The 19,286-nt window shown below is 44.1% G+C and overlaps 1 protein-coding gene across 3 annotated transcripts in view; it reads left to right on the top strand.

The window, feature by feature from the left end:
- Window positions 1-19,286, top strand: part of LOC128686394 (kinesin heavy chain) — a 609,520-nt gene that overhangs the window by 576,502 nt on the left and 13,732 nt on the right. For 2 of the 3 annotated variants that reach the window (XM_070085754.1, XM_070085757.1), the window contains one exon: window positions 6,712-6,831. The exons of the other annotated variant lie outside the window; for it this stretch is intronic. In XM_070085754.1, coding sequence (XP_069941855.1) covers window positions 6,712-6,831 — 120 coding nt within the window. The remainder of the gene's footprint in view (window positions 1-6,711; window positions 6,832-19,286) is intronic. 3 annotated transcript variants of the gene reach the window in all.

Raw genomic sequence — 19,286 nt, 5'->3', positions numbered from 1 at the left:
TTGGAAATCGGGTCCATCTCTTTAAAACACCCTATATTCCAGAACAGTACTAATGTGTTCTCGTTTTGGACTTTGACAATAATCTGGTCTGCTTGAGAGTCTCCCTCAATGCTCTTGAACTCTTAGAATGGTGCAAATAAAATAAATCAATTTATTATGAAGTAATTAATTTTATCTATACTATTCAATTCACATAAAATATAAGAATTCATCAGCTTCTCCAGAATAACATAACAAACTTACATCTTTACAAAATAATTGATATACACACTAAGACGAGTGTATGGCACGAAAAAAACAGTGGAAAGTTTAGTGTGAAAAATATTAGTAGATATTTAGATTAATAAAGTAGGTGACAGTGAAAGTAAAGCATGTCATTCACACTTAGCAATAATAGTTCCTGAAGTAAAGGAGCGTATTATGATCCTATATACACTAGAATTAAAGAACAACCGGTGACTACGTTATGTAATTTTCTAATTTTTCATATTTAGATGAATTAATATTGAAAAAAAAAAAGTTGCCAGAACAGACTCTGCAACACCAATATATTGACTCCCAGTGTATTAACACTGAGAGAGTTGTATTTCTTAGTGTATATATGCTGATAATCTAGTTTAATCCCAGATTTATGCATTAAAGTATTTTTGTATGATAGTATGCATTCTGTGAAGGTATTTTAATGACCCCTCGAGTAGCCCAGGAACTTTAAACCAACCAGTCCCATAAAATAACAAGTGAATGAGGTGGTCAGCAGGTAAGGTTACTTGTATTAGATTAGGAAGAGCGAGTGTATCTTAATCTTAAATTATACTGTGTTTTTTTAACCATTAAAATACACTGAGCATAACCTTTTGAAATCCTGATTTTAGTACAAAATGCTCGTCTGCAAAATGACACGTGAGAAATAATAAGATTGTGTTGAGTCATAGTTCCATATCAGGCAAACAACTCTGATATTGTTGTATTATTAAACAACAATATTAAAATCACGTAAGAAGTTAAGCATAATAATTACGACAGAAAACCGGATTAAAATTGTTGCTGCGTGACTGTAAACTTTTGTTAATGTTCCACAAAATATGCTATAAGTAATTATTTAATTTATGTAGATATATTTCAGTAGAATTTTTTTATACAAAAACTGAATTTAACTGATGATGACATCCATAGAAGATGTTCGGTTATTATTCTATCATATTTATATCTAAATCTTAGATTTAGATATTAAAATGATAGAAACAACGCAGAAGTGATAGAAGTATAACTGGACAGTTGGTCCCAACGATGAGGGGGTACTTGTACCTCCTCCCATGGGAGACTTAGGTCTCGAGACACTCCCTAGATAGGGAGCCAAGGCCGGGTCACCACTCTTGGAAAAGACCCGGGCCGGGAGAATACCGGCGAATAAAAAAAAAAAATGACAAAATTGCAGAGAGACCAAAGGGATCCAGGTGATAAACTAATATTAATAGATTTTTAAACGTGAAGACGTAGGTTGAGATAACTGAGACCAGTTTGATAGCTGACAGAAGAAGCAAGCTGCTTCACTCAACAAAGCAGAAATTTCTGAAGTAATATTTTGAAAACATTAGATTAGGAGAATGATGAACTAGTCAGAGAGGATGACTGAGGTAGGTTTTACTAGGAAATACATGGGGGACGGGGGGTAAGACACTTAATAGAGGATCCCCACCATGGCTTTCTGTTAAGATCTCTCTGCTTCTGTCTAGATCACTAACCATTGTATATTATCTAGGCGCTCGAGTCCAAGATAGAAATGCAGAAGGCTCTCTGCATATCTATTTCTGCTTATTCGAAAATAGAAGAAAAATATATCATACCATATTCAAAAAAGGCATGAATTTCACAGGAGAGACGAAACTCGATGGAAAAACAAGGGCTACATATACTCTGGTACATTAGTTTTCTTATCTGAATTTCAAGTGTTACTCCATTGCCACTCAGAGCGGGATGTTCCAGTTCTACTTCTGATTACTACTAGTTCTTTTATTACTATCACAACCCTCCGCTTATGCCACTACTGCTATTGTTGATTCGATTGCACATTGTGAGCTGAAAGTTCTGGTGCAGCAGCTTAGCTGCCGCACCAGAACTTCAGATTGTTCAATCTCCTGCATTTTTTTTTATTAATTAATCTGTGGGGTTTAGTGTGGGCTTAGTGAGTGAGTGATTGAATGAATACGTGAGTGTACTAGGCAATATCTCGCTCCCCTCTCTCACTAGGGCAGGTTGTTCCTAGTTAAATCTTATATTAGAAAAGTGCTTGTCCAGATGGTTCTTCATCAATTGCAGCATTAACGGAAGGTCTATTCCATATGACTATACTGCTGTTCGCAAAAAAATATTTGCGTACATTCGTGTTACAACTTCTGCTTTGCAGTTTCGTTCCATTGATTCGGGTTATGGATTCGTTCAGCACTTCAAAGAGTTCTCCATGTCTGAGTGCATCAGAGCCATAAAATATCTCGTAGTGTTTGTTACCTGAGAGAAATAGGCCAAGTGCTTTGAGTTATTAAAAGATTTGCTTCTGTGATGGTACGTATTTGGAATCTCTTCTCTGTATCCTATCCAATAAATCTTCCTTTTTTACGTAATTTGGAATCTATAACTGAGAGCAATAAACAAGTAGGTGAAGTAAACTTTAAACAGGATCTCCAATGTAAGAACCTACATTTCATTAGCAGAAGATCCTGAAAACTATAGTCAGAATCCAGTGCCAGAAAAGACAAAGTAGAAGAGACAAATTATTTTCCTCGTTTGAGGAGGCATGCAGAAAAAATAGGAAATAGGCATAACATATGTAGGAAAAACAGATCTACTACGGTTGTAAGGGAAATTCAGACAGAATAACAGTAATAGTGTACCCTCTTGAAGCCACCCGATCCCTCACGCTCACTCGACACCACAACATCTACAGACGCTCGAACGTAAACAGTATTCCCAACAGGATTTAATTCTCTCACTGCTCAAACAGCTTACAGTCCTTCTCTCCTAAATTAGATTATATCATCAAAACAAATTATACCATTCTATATAATGATTAGCTTATCAGAACTAACTTATAAATCCAACCTGTCTGGAGGTTTGACCACTCTTCAGGAACGCCTGAGATATGGAGGTTTGGCGTTGTCCTGAGGTGCATACTCTCCTCTAACACTACTGTTGACATTATCAACCCTCCCAGGAGGGTCTTCCTCCGCACTGACCTGATCCTTAAGTTTATTGTCCCTGTTACCTATTGTGAGCAGTTTCTCTGACCATAAACGTGCCCAGTTTCTATACTCACCAGGAATTATCAACTCACTCCTTACAACTTCTGGTACTGCTGGGATCAGTGTTTGCTCTCCCTCACTCCTAAACCTTGGCATAAGTTTATTTGTATGCCTTTTTCATATATTATAAAATATCTCGATATGCATTTAATAATTCTTAACACCTAATACCTCAAGGTTCACCATTCCCAAAATTTCTGGCATACACAGCGTCATCAACTTGAAATTACTTCCCATCCTCCCTGAAGGGCACCAGCAGCCATGTTAGACAATGGCTTGTCTTCCCTAACATGACGTTTGACAGCCGCTACTGGGACTTTAAAATTCCTATTAAACATCATGATTAGGTTTGAACAGGTTATACAAGAGCCTACTTAGTTTGGTACTAAGAGATCCTTTTGATGATGGATGGCATGTGGTTGTAGTAGCTTGTTCAATACTATTCTTATCGAAAAATGCTTCCAGCATTATCTGACACAGAAGGATTTCCTCAGCAACTGAACAGTAACTGTGGAGCAGTTTTTCCTGACAAAATCATCCGAGGTTATTTGACTTGACCAGTATTTTAACGGCCGAGTTGTAGGCAGTTCTCATAGCCATCGATGTCCACTCCGTCATTCATAGTTGTTTCGGACTCCTGTAGTGCGTTACAAGGTATCCAGAAATTTCCCTCATCCCATCGTCCTACGTACGGTATACACCTTTAGTTAAGTCACAGTTCTAGTAAACATAACGATGCCGTTTATTGCTGGGTGTCAGGACACGTGGATGCTCGAGGTAACGACCAAGCGGATTCAGCCTCTTGGTCAGCTATTCATGCCCTAATTTCGTACAGGGGCCTTTCTTTGTCGGACTATTTTTTGGACTATGTACTGGTGGATAAAAGCTTGATTGGTAGACTTCAGGATGTGCAGGTTTATAGAGGGGCAGCAGATATGAGATCATTTTAAAACATTATTTTTTTTAATAAGTTTTAAGGCTTACCATACAGCGGGACGATAATGTACACTTCCCTAAGTTCCTAGGCAAAAAATCTGAGTCAAGTAACGATTTAAAAATTTACTAACTTGTAACATACTTGAATCTCAACATTTATCTTAAATTTGCAGAATGATAGAGTAATCTCTGATGGAAAGTTTTCCCAAGGAGCTTTCTTCAGAACAAATACATTTAATAATTCTGTTAGGTTAGGTAAGGTTCGTCAGAAAACAGGACAAGTGTTTCCTGACGCGGGTCTTAGTCAGATGATGACCCGCCCTTGGAGTTTTTGGCCATCTGACCGAGGCCTTCCGCTGGCTTACCGGTCCACTTCTTTAAAAATTATGATCATAGTTATAACCATTTCTATCTTATAATTCACTAGTAAAAATCACCAGCTATACTCCACACAACACAGTCTCTCAAATACTACTGCGCTGTACAAGCTTAATACAGCAACAGACTTCTTAACCAAGGTTTATGGCGAAGTTCGTCATTTATATATTATCTCAATGATGCATTTGTTATCAACATTGGTTTTTAAAAGAATTTCATATGACATTAATTAAATATGCAAATCCAACAGCGACTCTTGACGTCTCAGTTAACCTGGTCGACAGACACACCTCACGAATACACAGCCTTGTCGGAAGGGTCAAACACTTGTTTAAATGTACAAGAAAGTTTACGTCGCGGTTATCTTGATTACAAGGATGTGATGACCAGATACAATAGGACATAACACATTGTGTGAAAAATAGCGCGTTTTTCCTTCACATGTTTATGTTTTGACTTGCGTATTGGTCCCTTCTGGAGAAGACGACCGTGAAATTATCAAAGCTGATTCGCAAGACAATCAGGAGAAAATAAAGTACACTAGCTAAAAAAGAAACAGTGAATATTTTGTTAAGATAAGATAAGATTTCGTTCGGATTTTTAACCCCGGAGGGTTAGCCACCCAGGATAACCCAAGAAAGTCAGTGCGTCATCGAGGACTGTCTAACTTATTTCCATTGGGGTCCTTAATCTTGTCCCCCAGGATGCGACCCACACCAGTCGACTAACACCCAGGTACCTATTTGCTGCTAGGTGAACAGGACAACAGGTGTAAGGAAACGTGTCGAAATGTTTCCACCCGCCGGGAATCGAACCCGGGCCCTCGGTGTGTGAAGCGGGAGCTTTAGCCACCAGGCCACATTATAACATTTAGAAACATTAAACAGTTCTGATAGAAATACGGTACTTCAAAAGTCTTAGAATGTTTAATATTGGTTATTGGAATCCAGAATTTAACAGAAATGTTTAGCAAGGGCAAGAACTTGCGTTTCAGGTATGTTAAGTTCAGTAATGTACTACTTATGTACAACTTTATTTATGTACTAATTGATTTACGAAGATGTTATATATGTTATGATGGCGAATAATAATGGCGAACATGTTAAATATGTTATTTTAAATATGCTATTATGAGACATGATTAGTAATAATAATCAATTAATGGGCAATAGTAAATAGACCAGTTTGTCTCAGTTGCCCATAAAAGTTCCACTCTAAGAAATTCTATGTAAAAGTACTCTGTACAGATCCATGTGGAAGACGAGGACTGGGAGAAATATTAAAATATGATGCAAAAATTTAATAGAGAAGGTAAATCAGTAAAAATATACAATTGCAGTAACATAAAAACTGAGGTAAGAACCTTTAACACGCTCCTCCTGTCTCGTTATTAGAGCATCCTCAATAAATGAAACTAAGTGAGGTACCAGCCCTGAGGGTCCTCAGGATTCAGTACCTATAAGGTGGTCTGCAGTGTTCCATCTTTGTAACGCGGTCTGCAGTGTTCCATCTTTGTAACGCGGTCTGCAGTGTTCCATCTTTGTAACGCGGTCTGCAGTGTTCCATCTTTGTAACGCGTATTGACTTTAGGAATATTTAAACAATAGTGAAGAATATGGCAACACCCTAGACATTTAATGTCAGTGAGTAAATGCTAATAAATAATATTATCATAATTATATATATATATATATTTAATTTTAGTATGGATAAGATTCTAGTATAATTAAACCTATGTGACTAAGAAATTCAGTATAAATAAAGTTTTCTCCCATAGTCATTCAAATGTATCCTATTCATATTCATCTAAATTACTCCAATCACTTACTTATTTTGTTCCAGTATTTTTCATGTGTTACCTCAACTGTGCATGAATAGCACTGATTTTTGCACCAAATTATTATATATGAAATTATTTAGAATCAGCACTACTGCATAAGGTACCTGTTAGAGTTACAAATATAACTTTCTCACAAAATCCAGTAAAACTGTATTATTACTGTATATGGATTTACAGTTGATTTATTTCACATTTCTAATAACTTATTATTTGCTGCTGGACAAATTAGGGGTGTTGCCATACTTCTTTCCACTACTGTAGATAGAGGACGAGGGTGCCGAGCTATTGTGGCAGTTCAGGCTGGAGGAAGATAACGCCCACCTCCGCTGTGCGGTGCCTAAGCTAGAGCAGCGGCTCAAGGCTACCATGGGCAGGGTTAAGGTGAGCTACACCTCCTCCTACCCCTCTCCTTAACTTACTTCTAACCATCACTCACATGGGAAAGGTTAAGGTGAGCACACCTACTCATTCTCCTTGCCTCACCTCTACCCATCTCACACAAATAACACATCTCAGTTTAATTTTAAACTTCTCACTTTTCATATATTTAGCACTGCTGTCCTCAGCACACTATATCCTTGTATAAAATAGTATTTTTTTCTTTCTATAAGAAACGCCTTGCTTAAAAATATTTTTCAGGATCTTCGCAGCTGTATTACCTTATACTCGACTCAATGACTTATTTTACATGTACTTAAATCAATGGCTTGTCTTGCATAGATAATATCGCCTGTCTGCGATTGTTTGCAATATATATATATATATATATATATATATATATATATATATATATATATATATATATATATATATATATATATATATAATACACACACACACACAATACAAGCTACTGGAGTGAAAATCCATATCCACTGTTCTTCTTTGTACTGGACTGGCGAAACTTTTACGTAATAAAGATTCCCAAATGTTGTACAAATGTTTCATTCTTCAAACAGGCAGTACAGAAATGTATCTAAATATATATATATATATATATATATATATATATATATATATATATATATATATATATATATATATATGTATGTATATGTATATATCGATAAAACCACGAAGCAAGTGGTTTTGAATCATTTACCAAATAGCGGCAGGCCATGGTTCGACCCCACGACACACTGCCCCGCCTGAAGGAACAACACAACGTACATGTCACTTTATCCACTCGGGAGAGGTCAATATCTTTTTTTTTCTCTCGTCCGATTTTTGTTTCTTTTTTTGTGTATGTTTAGAAGCGATTGTTTAATGAACTGTGACAAAGTTTCAATAAGATTAGCCAACAAACAAATGAGAAAAAAAATATTTACCGAGTATGACGCTTGGCAGCACTAATCTTCGTAGTGGCACTGCGAGTGGCTCTGCGGACACATTCGCCTGATAGAGCAAGTCTAACCCTACAATCCAATGGACAAAATAATGTAATATACCTTGTCTTCATGCCGAAAAAAATACGTTTGGTACGCTTTTGACACTCGCTGAAATATCTGCCTTTTACCCCTTCCCCCCACACAAAATAAAAAATATTTGAGATATTCTAGATGTGATAAGATAAGATAAGATAAGATTTCGTTCGGATTTTTAACCCCGGAGGGTTAGCCACCCAGGATAACCCAAGAAAGTCAGTGCGTCATCGAGGACTGTCTAACTTATTTCCATTGGGGTCCTTAATCTTGTCCCCCAGGATGCGATCCACACCAGTCGACTAACACCCAGGTACCTATTTGCTGCTAGGTGAACAGGACAATAGGTGTACGGAAACGTGTCGAAATGTTTCCACCCGCCGGGAATCGAACCCGGGCCCTCCGTGTGTGAAGCGGGAGCTTTAGCCACCAGGCCCGGTTTTCTGTGAAATCGTTTCAATCTAATTATTAATAATGGAGACTCATCAAGCAATAGGCCAAAATCTTACTTCCTAGATATTTAGGGTAAACGTGCGCACTCTTATTACGTAAAAATTTTTTAAAAAATCATAGTTTCCCCTGTGTATTATACCGTTTTCTATAGTAAGAGACCAGCCAGAAGAGAGAGAACTTTTCCTTTATGGTCAGGAGCTTAAATAAATCATTGACCGCGCCCGGCCACCACCCTCCCTCCCACCCTCCGTTATAATATGCCAAATAATATTATTTTGGTCGTCTTTATTATGCTTTTATATAATTTTTCTTATGTCTGCTGTGATTTTTGAATAAATGGTATAAGCAGATGAAGCTTATTAGTAATAATAGCGTCATCATAAGACACATTGTGGCCAAGGACCAGACTGCTGACAAAACAGTTATTGTCCCTGCTTTTCCTCTTGACTCCTCCTACTGTGCTATAGCTCCTCCCACACTGTAATGATGAGTGGTAAATTTAGTGTATTAGAAAGAAAAATAAACAAATTAAAAAAAAATAATCACCTCGTTTTCGCGCATATATTTACGTGGCGCGTCATCACAAGGCCTTCTGTAGAAACATCGTATTACAAAGGCTCAACCTGTCCCTTATCCACTCCGCCATCGATCCTACAAAACAACATGAGCCTAGCGTACTAGGCTTGTTTCGTGTTGCGAGGACACTCGTGGCAGTGGATGCTCAAGGATTAATTTCAGCCTCCTCCTGTTTGAGTACCCGCCTCAACAAGCAGTCTATATAGAATGAAACCACGAAACAAGTAGTATTGAATCATTTACTAAATTACAGCAGGCCTGGGTTCGACCCCACGACACATTCTTCCGCCTCAAGAGACAGCACAACACAAAGTTGTGTGTGTGGCTAGTATGGTGTCCCCTCGAATCTTTCTCAACTGCCCGGCTTCCGATGTGGGGCGACGTACTTCACATGTCACAGTTCTTTCACCTGAAGCAGAACTTACTTTCGCTTTTCGTCGCCTTGATTTACATCCAGTTCTGGAACAAGGCTCCACATGGTGTGCAAGCCCTTTGCAATGACTTGGACTTCCTCCAAACCTTTGAGCGTATCCGGACAGAGAGATCGCGAATGCTGCTGCCATCACCTTAGCGTGCCATCTCTGGTATCTGGCGGAGCACCTGGCTGGATTGGCGTTCATCGATGAGAAAGTGGACATTGCGAGAAAGTGCAAGATGGTGGCCAACCTCGAGTGGGAATAAAAACCAGGGTGCCCCCGTCGATTGCGAGGTGTCTCAAAGATCGGAGTCGAACTGGAAGAGTTCGTGACTAAGAGGATGCTGAAGATGTTTAGTGTCATTGCTGAGAAGAGGAAGGGGAAGGATAAATCTTCCTTCTTGAATGAAGACCCCGAAACATGGGAGAAGAACAAGACGTACCTGGAAATGAAGAAGTCTGCGGGTTCTTTGAAGGTCATGAATGACACAGCAGAAAAAGCTGTTTTCCCCTTTCCGACCTTCAATGCGTCACTGACCAAGAATGAGGAGCAGAAACAGTACCTTCTTCTCCTCGTGGCGGATCACCGTCGTCGCTTCCCTGCTACGATCAAGTAGAGACTAATGAAGAAGTGTGATTGCTGAATTTTAGAGGGACAGATTGAAGTCCCATCTTATTTCGTTCATTATTCAAGTAGGCACGAAGAAGCATTATTACGAGCTAGTGAGTGTAGCGAGCGGAACGACGTCTTACTGACAGTTAGTGTGACAAATGAGCCACCCAACACGACCCGACCCGACCCAACACGACCAGATGCTTTTTAGAGGCTAGTAACTTTTTCCCTATATAAGACAGAGACCTAATTCCTTTTGAATCTGACAGTCTCATTAAATAAATTATGTTATTAGCCGCTTGTTTAGCTGAAATTTCATGGGAATCCAGCAGAAAACCATGATATTTTAGGGGATGTTCGACTTGAGAAGCGAATTGCGTGAGACTTTCTCTTGTGACACTGTTTTCTTTACTGAATTCAAAAGAGAAAAGATGGGAGAATATGATTAAGAATTTACATTAACTTTTTTTTCGACTTTTAGTGGGAGAAATCAGTTGGGGAAAACACCCAGTTTCAGCGATTTTTCAGTTGAATACATAGTTCACTGGTTGGCGAAGGTCGATCAAAACCGACGATTTCTCATCCAAGAATTCATGACAAGCACGTTGCTTTATTTAAATTGAGTGGTACCTCCTCTTAAATGCACGTATAATCGCTCCCTCATATCGCGCTCAACAAAGCGTTAAAAACTGGTTATTGCTTCAACCATTCTGCTTTCAGAGAAAATTGGAGCTAAGCTATGCGAAAGAAGAAGAAAAATTAAAATTTCTTCAGTTTCTCTTCTGTCGGCGAGGGACACCTTTTTTTTAAGCAAGCAGCTTGAAAGGAAGGGGCTTGCCAGGAAGCAAAGAAGGGGCATGCCTGAAAGCAAGGAAGGGGCTTGCCTGGAAGCAAGGAAGGATCTTGCCAGGAAGCAAGGAAGGATTTTGCCAGGAAGCAAGGAAGGATCTTGCCAGGAAGCAAGGAAGAGGCTTGCCTGGAAGCAAGGAAGGTGCATGCCAGGAAGCAAGGAAGGGGCTTGCCTGGAAGCAAGGAAGGTGCATGCCAGGAAGCAAGGAAGGGGCTTGCCAGGAAGCAAGGAAGAATCTTGCCAGGAAGCAAGGAAGGATTTTGCCAGGAAGCAAGGAAGGATCTTGCCAGGAAGCAAGGAAGGGGCTTGCCTGGAAGCAAGGAAGCTGCATGCCAGGAAGCAAGGAAGGGGCTTGCCTGGAAGCAAGGAAGGTGCATGCCAGGAAGCAAGGAAGAATCTTGCCAGGAAGCAAGGAAGAATCTTGCCAGGAAGCAAGGAAGGATTTTGCCAGGAAGCAAGGAAGGATCTTGCCAGGAAGCAAGGAAGGGGCTTGCCTGGAAGCAAGGAAGCTGCATGCCAGGAAGCAAGGAAGGGGCTTGCCAGGAAGCAAGGAAGGGGCTTGCCTGGAAGCAAGGAAGGTGCATGCCAGGAAGCAAGGAAGGGGCTTGCCAGGAAGCAAGGAAGAATCTTGCCAGGAAGCAAGGAAGGATCTTGCCAGGAAGCAAGGAAGGGGCTTGCCAGGAAGCAAGGAAGGATCTTGCCAGGAAGCAAGGAAGGATCTTGCCAGGAAGCAAGGAAGAATCTTGCCAGGAAGCAAGGAAGGATCTTGCCAGGAAGCAAGGAAGGGGCTTGCCAGGAAGCAAGGAAGAATCTTGCCAGGAAGCAAGGAAGGGGCTTGCCAGGAAGCAAGGAAGAATCTTGCCAGGAAGCAAGGAAGGATCTTGCCAGGAAGCAAGGAAGGGGCTTGCCAGGAAGCAAGGAAGGATCTTGCCAGGAAGCAAGGAAGGGGCTTGCCAGGAAGCAAGGAAGGGGCTTGCCTGGAAGCAAGGAAGGGGCTTGCCAGGAAGCAAGGAAGGGGCTTGCCAGGAAGCAAGGAAGGGGCTTGCCTGGAAACAAGGAAGGGACGTGCCTGGAAGCAAGGAAGGGGCTTGCCAGGAAGCAAGGAAGGGGCTTGCCAGGAAGCAAGGAAGGGGCTTGCCTGGAAGCAAGGAAGGGGCTTGCCAGGAAGCAAGGAAGGGGCTTGCCAGGAAGCAAGGAAGGGGCTTGCCAGAAAGCAAAGAAGGGGCTTGCCAGAAAGCAAAGAAGGGGCTTGCCAGGAAGCAAGGGAGGGGCTTGCCTGGAAACATGGAAGGGGTTTGTCAGGAAGCAAGGAAGGATCTTGCCAGGAAGCAAGGAAGGGGCTTGCCAGGAAGCAAGGAAGGGGCTTGCCTGGAAGCTAGGAAGAATCTTGCAAGGAAGGGGCTTGCCTGGAAGCAAGGAAGGGGCTTGCCAGGAAGCAAGGAAGAATCTTGCCAGGAAGCAAGGAAGGATTTTGCCAGGAAGCAAGGAAGGATCTTGCCAGGAAGCAAGGAAGGGGCTTGCCTGGAAGCAAGGAAGGGGCTTGCCAGGAAGCAAGGAAGAATCTTGCCAGGAAGCAATGAAGGGGCTTGCCTGGAAGCAAAGAAGGGGCTTGCCAGGAAACAAGGAAGAATCTTACCAGGAAGCAAGGAAGGGGCTTGCCAGGAAGCAAGGAAGGATCTTGCCAGGAAGCAAGGATGGGGCTTGCCTGGAAGCAAGGAAGGGGCTTGCCAGGAAGCAAGGAAGGGGCTTTCCAGGAAGCAAGGAAGGGGCTGCCAGGAAGCAAGGAAGGGACGTGCCTGGAAGCAAGGAAGGAGCTTGCATGGAAGGAAGGAAGGGGCTTGCCAGAAAGCAAGGAAGGGGCTTGCCAGGGATCAAGGAAGGGGCTTGCCTGGAAACAAAAAAGGCTCTTGCCTGGAAGCAAGGAAGGGGCTTGCCAGGAAGCAAGGAAGGATCTTGCCAGGAAGCAAGGAAGGGGCTTGCGTGGAAGAAAGGAAGAGGCTTGCCTGGAAACAAGGAAGGGGCTTGCCAGGAAACAAGGAAGAGACTTGCCTGGAAACAAGGAAGGGACTTGCCTGGAAACAAGGAAGGGACTTGCCAGGAAGCAAGGAAAGGGCTTGCCAGGAAGCAAGGAAGGGGCTTGCCAGGAAGCAAGGAAGGGGCTTGCCAGGAAACAAGGAAGGTACTTACCAGGAAGCAAGGAAGGGACTTGCCTGGAAACAAGGAAGGGACTTGCCAGGAAGCAAGGAAAGGGCTTGCCAGGAAGCAAGGAATCGACTTGCCAAGAAGCAAGGAAGGAACTTGCCTGGAAACAAGGAAGGGACTTGCCAGGAAACAAGGAAGGGACTTGCCAGGAAGCAAGGAAAGGGCTTGCCAGGAAGCAAGGAAGGGACTTGCCAAGAAGCAAGGAAGGAACTTGCCTGGAAACAAGGAAGGGACTTGCCTGGAAACAAGGAAGGGACTTGCCAGAAAGCAAGGAAGGGACTTGCCTGGAAACAAGGAAGGGACTTGCCAGGAAGCAAGGAATGGGCTTGCCAGGAAGCAAGGAAGGGACTTGCCTGGAAACAAGGAAGGGGCTTGCCAGGAAACAAGGAAGGGGCTTGCCAGGAAACAAGGAAGGGGGCGTGCCAGGAAACAAGGAAGGGGGCGTGCCAGGAAACAAGGAAGGGGGCTTGCCAGTAAACAAGGAAGGGGCTTGTCAGGAAACAAGGAAGGGGCTTGCCAGGAAACAAGGAAAGGGCTTTCCAGGAAACAAGGATGGGCGTGCTAGGAAACAAGGAAGGGACGTGCCAGGAAACAAGGAAGGGGCTTGCCAGGAAACAAGGAAGGGGCGTGCCAGGAAACAAGGAAGGGGCTTGCCAGGAAACAAGGAAGGGGCTTGTCAGGAAACAAGGAAGGGGCTTGCCAGGAAACAAGGAAGGGGCTTGCCAGGAAACAAGGAAGGGGCTTGCCAGGAAACAAGGAAGGGGCTTGCCAGGAAACAAGGAAGGGGCGTGCCAGGAAACAAGGGGCTTGTCAGGAAACAAGAAAGGGGCGTGCCAGGAAACGAGGAATGGGCGTGCCAGGAAACAAGGAAGGGGCTTGCCAGGAAACAAGGAAGGGGCTTGTCAGGAAACAAGGAAGGGGCTTGTCAGGAAACAAGGAAGGGGCGTGCCAGGAAACAAGGAAAGGGCTTGTCAGGAAACAAGGAAGGGGCGTGCCAGGAAACAAGGAAGGGGCTGGTCAGGAAACAAGGAAGGGGCTTGCCAGGAAACAAGGAAGGGGCTTGTCAGGGAACAAGGAAGGGGCTTGCCAGGAAACAAGGAAGGGGCGTGCTAGGAAACAAGGAAGGGGCTTACCAGGAAACAAGGAAGGGGCTTGTCAGGGAACAAGGAAGGGGCGTGCCAGGAAACAAGGAAGGGGCTTGTCAGAAAGCAAGGAAGGGACTTGCTTGGAAACAAGGAAGGGACTTGCCAGGAAGCAAGGAAGGGACTTGCCTGGAAACAAGGAAGGGGCTTGCCAGGAAACAAGGAAGGGGCTTGCCAGGAAACAAGGAAGGGGCTTGCCAGGAAACAAGGAAGGGGCTTGCCAGGAAACAAGGAAGGGGGCGTGCCAGGAAACAAGGAAGGGGGCGTGCCAGGAAACAAGGAAGGGGGCTTGCCAGGAAACAAGGAAGGGGCTTGTCAGGAAACAAGGAAGGGGCTTGTCAGGAAACAAGGAAGGGGCTTGTCAGGAAACAAGGAAGGGGCTTGCCAGGAAACAAGGAAGGGGCTTGCCAGGAAACAAGGAAGGGGCGTGCCAGGAAACAAGGAAGGGGCTTGTCAGGAAACAAGGAAGGGGCTTGCCAGGAAACAAGGAAGGGGCTTGCCAGGAAACAAGGAAGGGGCGTGCCAGGAAACAAGGAAGGGGCGTGCCAGGAAACAAGGAAGGGGCGTGCCAGGAAACAATGAAGGGGCGTGCCAGGAAACAAGGGGCGTGCCAGGAAACAAGGGGCGTGCCCGGAAACAAGGAAGGGGCGTGCCAGGAAACAAGGAAGGGGCGTGCCAGGAAACAAGGAAGGGGGTTGTCAGGAAACAAGGAAGGGGCTTGTCAGGAAACAAGGAAGGGGAGTGCCAGGAAACAAGGGGCGTGCCAGGAAACAAGGAAGGGGCTTGTCAGGAAACAAGGAAGGGGCTTGTCAGGAAACAAGGAAGGGGCTTGTCAGGAAACAAGGAAGGGGCGTGCCAGGAAACAAGGAAGGGGCTGGTCAGGAAACAAGGAACGGGGTAAACAAGGAAGGGGCGTGCCAGGAAACAAGGAAGGGGCGTGCCAGGAAACAAGGAAGGGGCTTGCCAGGAAACAAGGAAGGGGAAACAAGGAATTGCCAGGAAACAAGGAAGGGGCGTGCCAGGAAACAAGGAAGGGGCCTGCCAGGAAACAAGGAAGGGGCGTGCCAGGAAACAAGGAAGGGGCTTGCCATTAAACAAGGAAAAAGGGGCTTGCCAGGAAACAAGGATGGGCGTGCAGGAAACAAGGAAGGGGCAAGGAAGGGGTTTGCCAGGAAACAAGGAAGGGGCGTGTCAGGAAGCAAGGAAGGGGCGTGCCAGGAAACAAGGAAGGGGCGTGCCAGGAAACAAGGAAGGGGCGTGCCAGGAAACAAGGAAGGGGCGTGCCAGGAAACAAGGAAGGGGCGTGCCAGGAAACAAGGAAGGGGCGTGCCAGGAAACAAGGAAGGGGCGTGCCAGGAAACAAGGAAGGGGCGTGCCAGGAAACAAGGAAGGGGCGTGCCAGGAAACAAGGAAGGGGCGTGCCAGGAAACAAGGAAGGGGCGTGCCAGGAAACAAGGAAGGGGCATGCCAGGAAACAAGGAAGGGGCGTGCCAGGAAACAAGGAAGGGGCTTGCCAGGAAACAAGGAAGGGGCGTGCCAGGAAACAAGGAAGGGGCGTGCCAGGAAACAAGGAAGGGGCGTGCCAGGAAACAAGGAAGGGGCATGCCAGGAAACAAGGAAGGGGCGTGCCAGGAAACAAGGAAGGGGCATGCCAGGAAACAAGGAAGGGGCGTGCCAGGAAACAAGGAAGGGGCATGCCAGGAAACAAGGAAGGGGCGTGCCAGGAAACAAGGAAGGGGCATGCCAGGAAACAAGGAAGGGGGATGCCAGGAAACAAGGAAGGGGCATGCCAGGAAACAAGGAAGGGGCGTGCCAGGAAACAAGGAAGGGGCATGCCAGGAAACAAGGAAGGGGCGTGCCAGGAAACAAGGAAGGGGCATGCCAGGAAACAAGGAAGGGGCGTGCCAGGAAACAAGGAAGGGGCATGCCAGGAAACAAGGAAGGGGCATGCCAGGAAACATTGAAGGGGTTTGCCTCTACTTGGTTGGAGGTAAAAAAAAAAAAAACTCTTCCTAAGGAGAAATTTAAATTGCTGATGATGCGTGAAATTAATTTTGATAAAGCACAGTTGGAACAGTTCAGTGTCATGGAAGGTAAAACTGCAATAGGAGATAGTATGAAGACGCACAACTTATCCAATCTGATGGGGGGGTGGAGGGGTAATCAATGAACGTCTTTTGAATTTGCGTCTGTTGGTCGAGCGTACGTCTATTTGATTCCCTTCGATGATTGAAGGTTCTATACTCGATCACTCAACTGAACTGCCTCATACACACCTACGCACACACACACGTACGTACACGTGCGGAGACACACACACACACACACACACACACACAGACACACACACACACACACACACACACACACACACACACACACACACACACACACACACACACACACACACACACACACACACACACACATACATATGATGTTAAGAAATATATCTTCAGTCTAAGAGTAGTCAGGAAGTGCAACAACATGAAGAAAATTATAAACGCAGGATCAGTACATAAAGACGAGGTGCGATAACCCAGGAGAGAGAGTGAACTTGGCAGCAACCAGCAGAGAGGCTGGTCCAGGAGCTAATTCTCTATCCCTGCAAGCACATATAGGCTAGTACATATACGGCATATGTCGGGCCCGTCTTGGAATATCCAGAACCATTATAGAACCCACATCTGATAAAGCATATGTAGAAGCTGGCAAAAGTGTATAAGTTTCTAACGAAACTATTCAAGGAGTTAAAGTATATTAACTATAAGGAGAGACTTGAGGAGATGAACCTGATATCAGACTGTTCGAGAAATGGGAAACTGGTACAAGAGTGGCACAGTTGGAGGCTAAAACACAGATGAGACACAAGGATACTATATATATATATATATATATATATATATATATATATATATAAATATATATATATATATATATATATATATATATACAGATAGACACATATATATATATATATATATATATATATATATATATATATATATATATATATATATATATATATATATATATATATATATATATATATATATATATATATATATGTATATATATAATTATACATATATAGGGTGGTACCACCTGTAGAACTTACCGGGGACCCAGAGCCTCAAAGAAGCGAATAAATGTACTTCAGGGAAAACTCAGGAGGTTTCTCCCCGGAGCTGAGTATTTTCTCCTCCTCCCACCCCCTTCAGCTTCAGAGTATGATAATTAGGTGTCAGCCAACGTAGAGGCACAGGTGTAATCCCATGCAGCCTGCTTACCATCCTTCCAGGGTAGCATGGTGACTCCACCTGGACGCTTTTGGCTTCTGTTAGGCCTCAGTATCTGAGGTTCCCGTTCCGCTGGCAAGGGGCTGTGCAAGACTTCACTTGATGTCATTGACCTTCTCGTGTCTGGCACTTTTTTTTTTGTTTGATGTGTGACAGACAAGATCATATAACCCAAATTGATCACCTGACGCCCTGCCGCAAATGTTCGGTGAGTATGCGAAGAGCAACACCAATCTGAATGGCCTGAGGGTCGAGGCGAATGCCCAAGGAGGAATTAGGGACAGTTAAAAGGAAATCTCCGGAATATGGTGCCTTCACTGCTAGGAGACGAGCTCTGTACTTTCCGAAGGCATTGCTGAACATTATTTGGGCGATTTTCTCCGCTATCGTTTCTCCCAATGGGACTGTTTGTGATCACTGAGAGGAGAGCTTCGATGAACTTTGGATCGTGAGCTCCTACAACACCTCTCAAGCGTTCAGGGACAATCTCCTTAACGAGTTCACTGGATGCAATGCATGAGGACAGAAATGCAGGTAATGTTACCTGCATTGCCTTGTGCACCGCTAAACCTCCCAGTCGCACTTGTAAGTGTTGCTTGATCTGATCCCATTGGTGATCTTCTAGTGACAGATTTACTGCCTTCCTAAAGTCAGATAAAGATTGACGATGGTTAATTTCATCATTAACTAAATCTTGACTTTTCACATACTATCACCCCTGCCCTACTTTTTCCTTTCCCGAGGATCAAACAAAATGAAACTGAAGCTCCAAATACAGTTACTTTTAAGAATGCAAGTGTGTCTGGCAATGAACAAGTGTCCTTCTCATCCTCAGTGTCCAAGAACTGCTTCTGGCAATCACTACCCATCTTTTTCATCTTCCTCAACTCTTGTGATCCTCTTCGAGGGAGGTGCCTTAATGCTTGTAAATGAGTCTTAATCCAAGGAACTAGGATTACTTTTCCTTTCCACTAATCAAAACGTATTGCCTACCAGAGGCCTGGTCACAGACCTGTCCGCGGGGGCGTTGACCCCCGAAACCCTCTCCAGGTGAGTTGTCGGCTCCGCTTCTGGTGACTCTTCCTCCTCCACCTCTTCATATTTATCGTCCTCCACTCTGCTTGTGCTTATTCATCAAACACTGGCACATCTCTGCATTATTTGGAGTTATTACTGAAAAAATGAAGCAACTTAAGTCTGAATATTCCTGAGGCGAAGATGATAACTGACCCTAACTTCCTCATGACTCACGAAATCGTAATGACACGATTGTAAACAAATCATACCACGGGTGGGGATAGAACCCGCCATCAGAGTCTCGTAACTCCAGACCGTCGCGTTAGCCACTGGGCCAGCTAGCCACAATAGGATTCATCCAAAGCCGTCATCCATGTTGACGGCTTTGAGGGGACTTGAGCTAGAGTTTGTCACGGCCACGCTAGCTGGAGATTCGTCTGTAAAAACTTGCATTTGTGGCCACAGCGGTGCCTATGTTAACCTTCCTGTGGTGTAGAAATATACCTAGTTGGATGAATCTTATTGTGGCTAGGTGGCCCAGTGGCTAACGGTACGGTCTGGAGTTTTGCGACTTTCTGATCGCGGGTTCTATCCCGCTTGTGGTATGGTTTCCTAACTTCCTCTCCTTAACCTCTCTTCACAACCTCCTTCCATCCGTCACTCTTCTCAACTTCTTTCTCCCCCTCCACTCTTCAATTTCCTCCTCTCATCCACTTCTCTACTTCCTCATCGCCTCTACTCATCCTCCTCCCCTCCGTTCTTCTTTTCAGCTTCTCGCTTCCACTCCTCTTCTCAACTTCCCCACCCCTGCACTCCAGCTCTTTTTTATCTTCTTTACATTTCTTTCT

The sequence above is a fragment of the Cherax quadricarinatus genome, chromosome 17 (genome assembly GCF_038502225.1).
Source record: "Cherax quadricarinatus isolate ZL_2023a chromosome 17, ASM3850222v1, whole genome shotgun sequence".
NCBI classification, from domain to species: Eukaryota; Metazoa; Arthropoda; class Malacostraca; order Decapoda; family Parastacidae; genus Cherax; species Cherax quadricarinatus.
The sequence above is the reverse complement of the archived record's forward strand: the minus strand, read 5'-3'. Positions and strand labels throughout refer to the sequence as shown.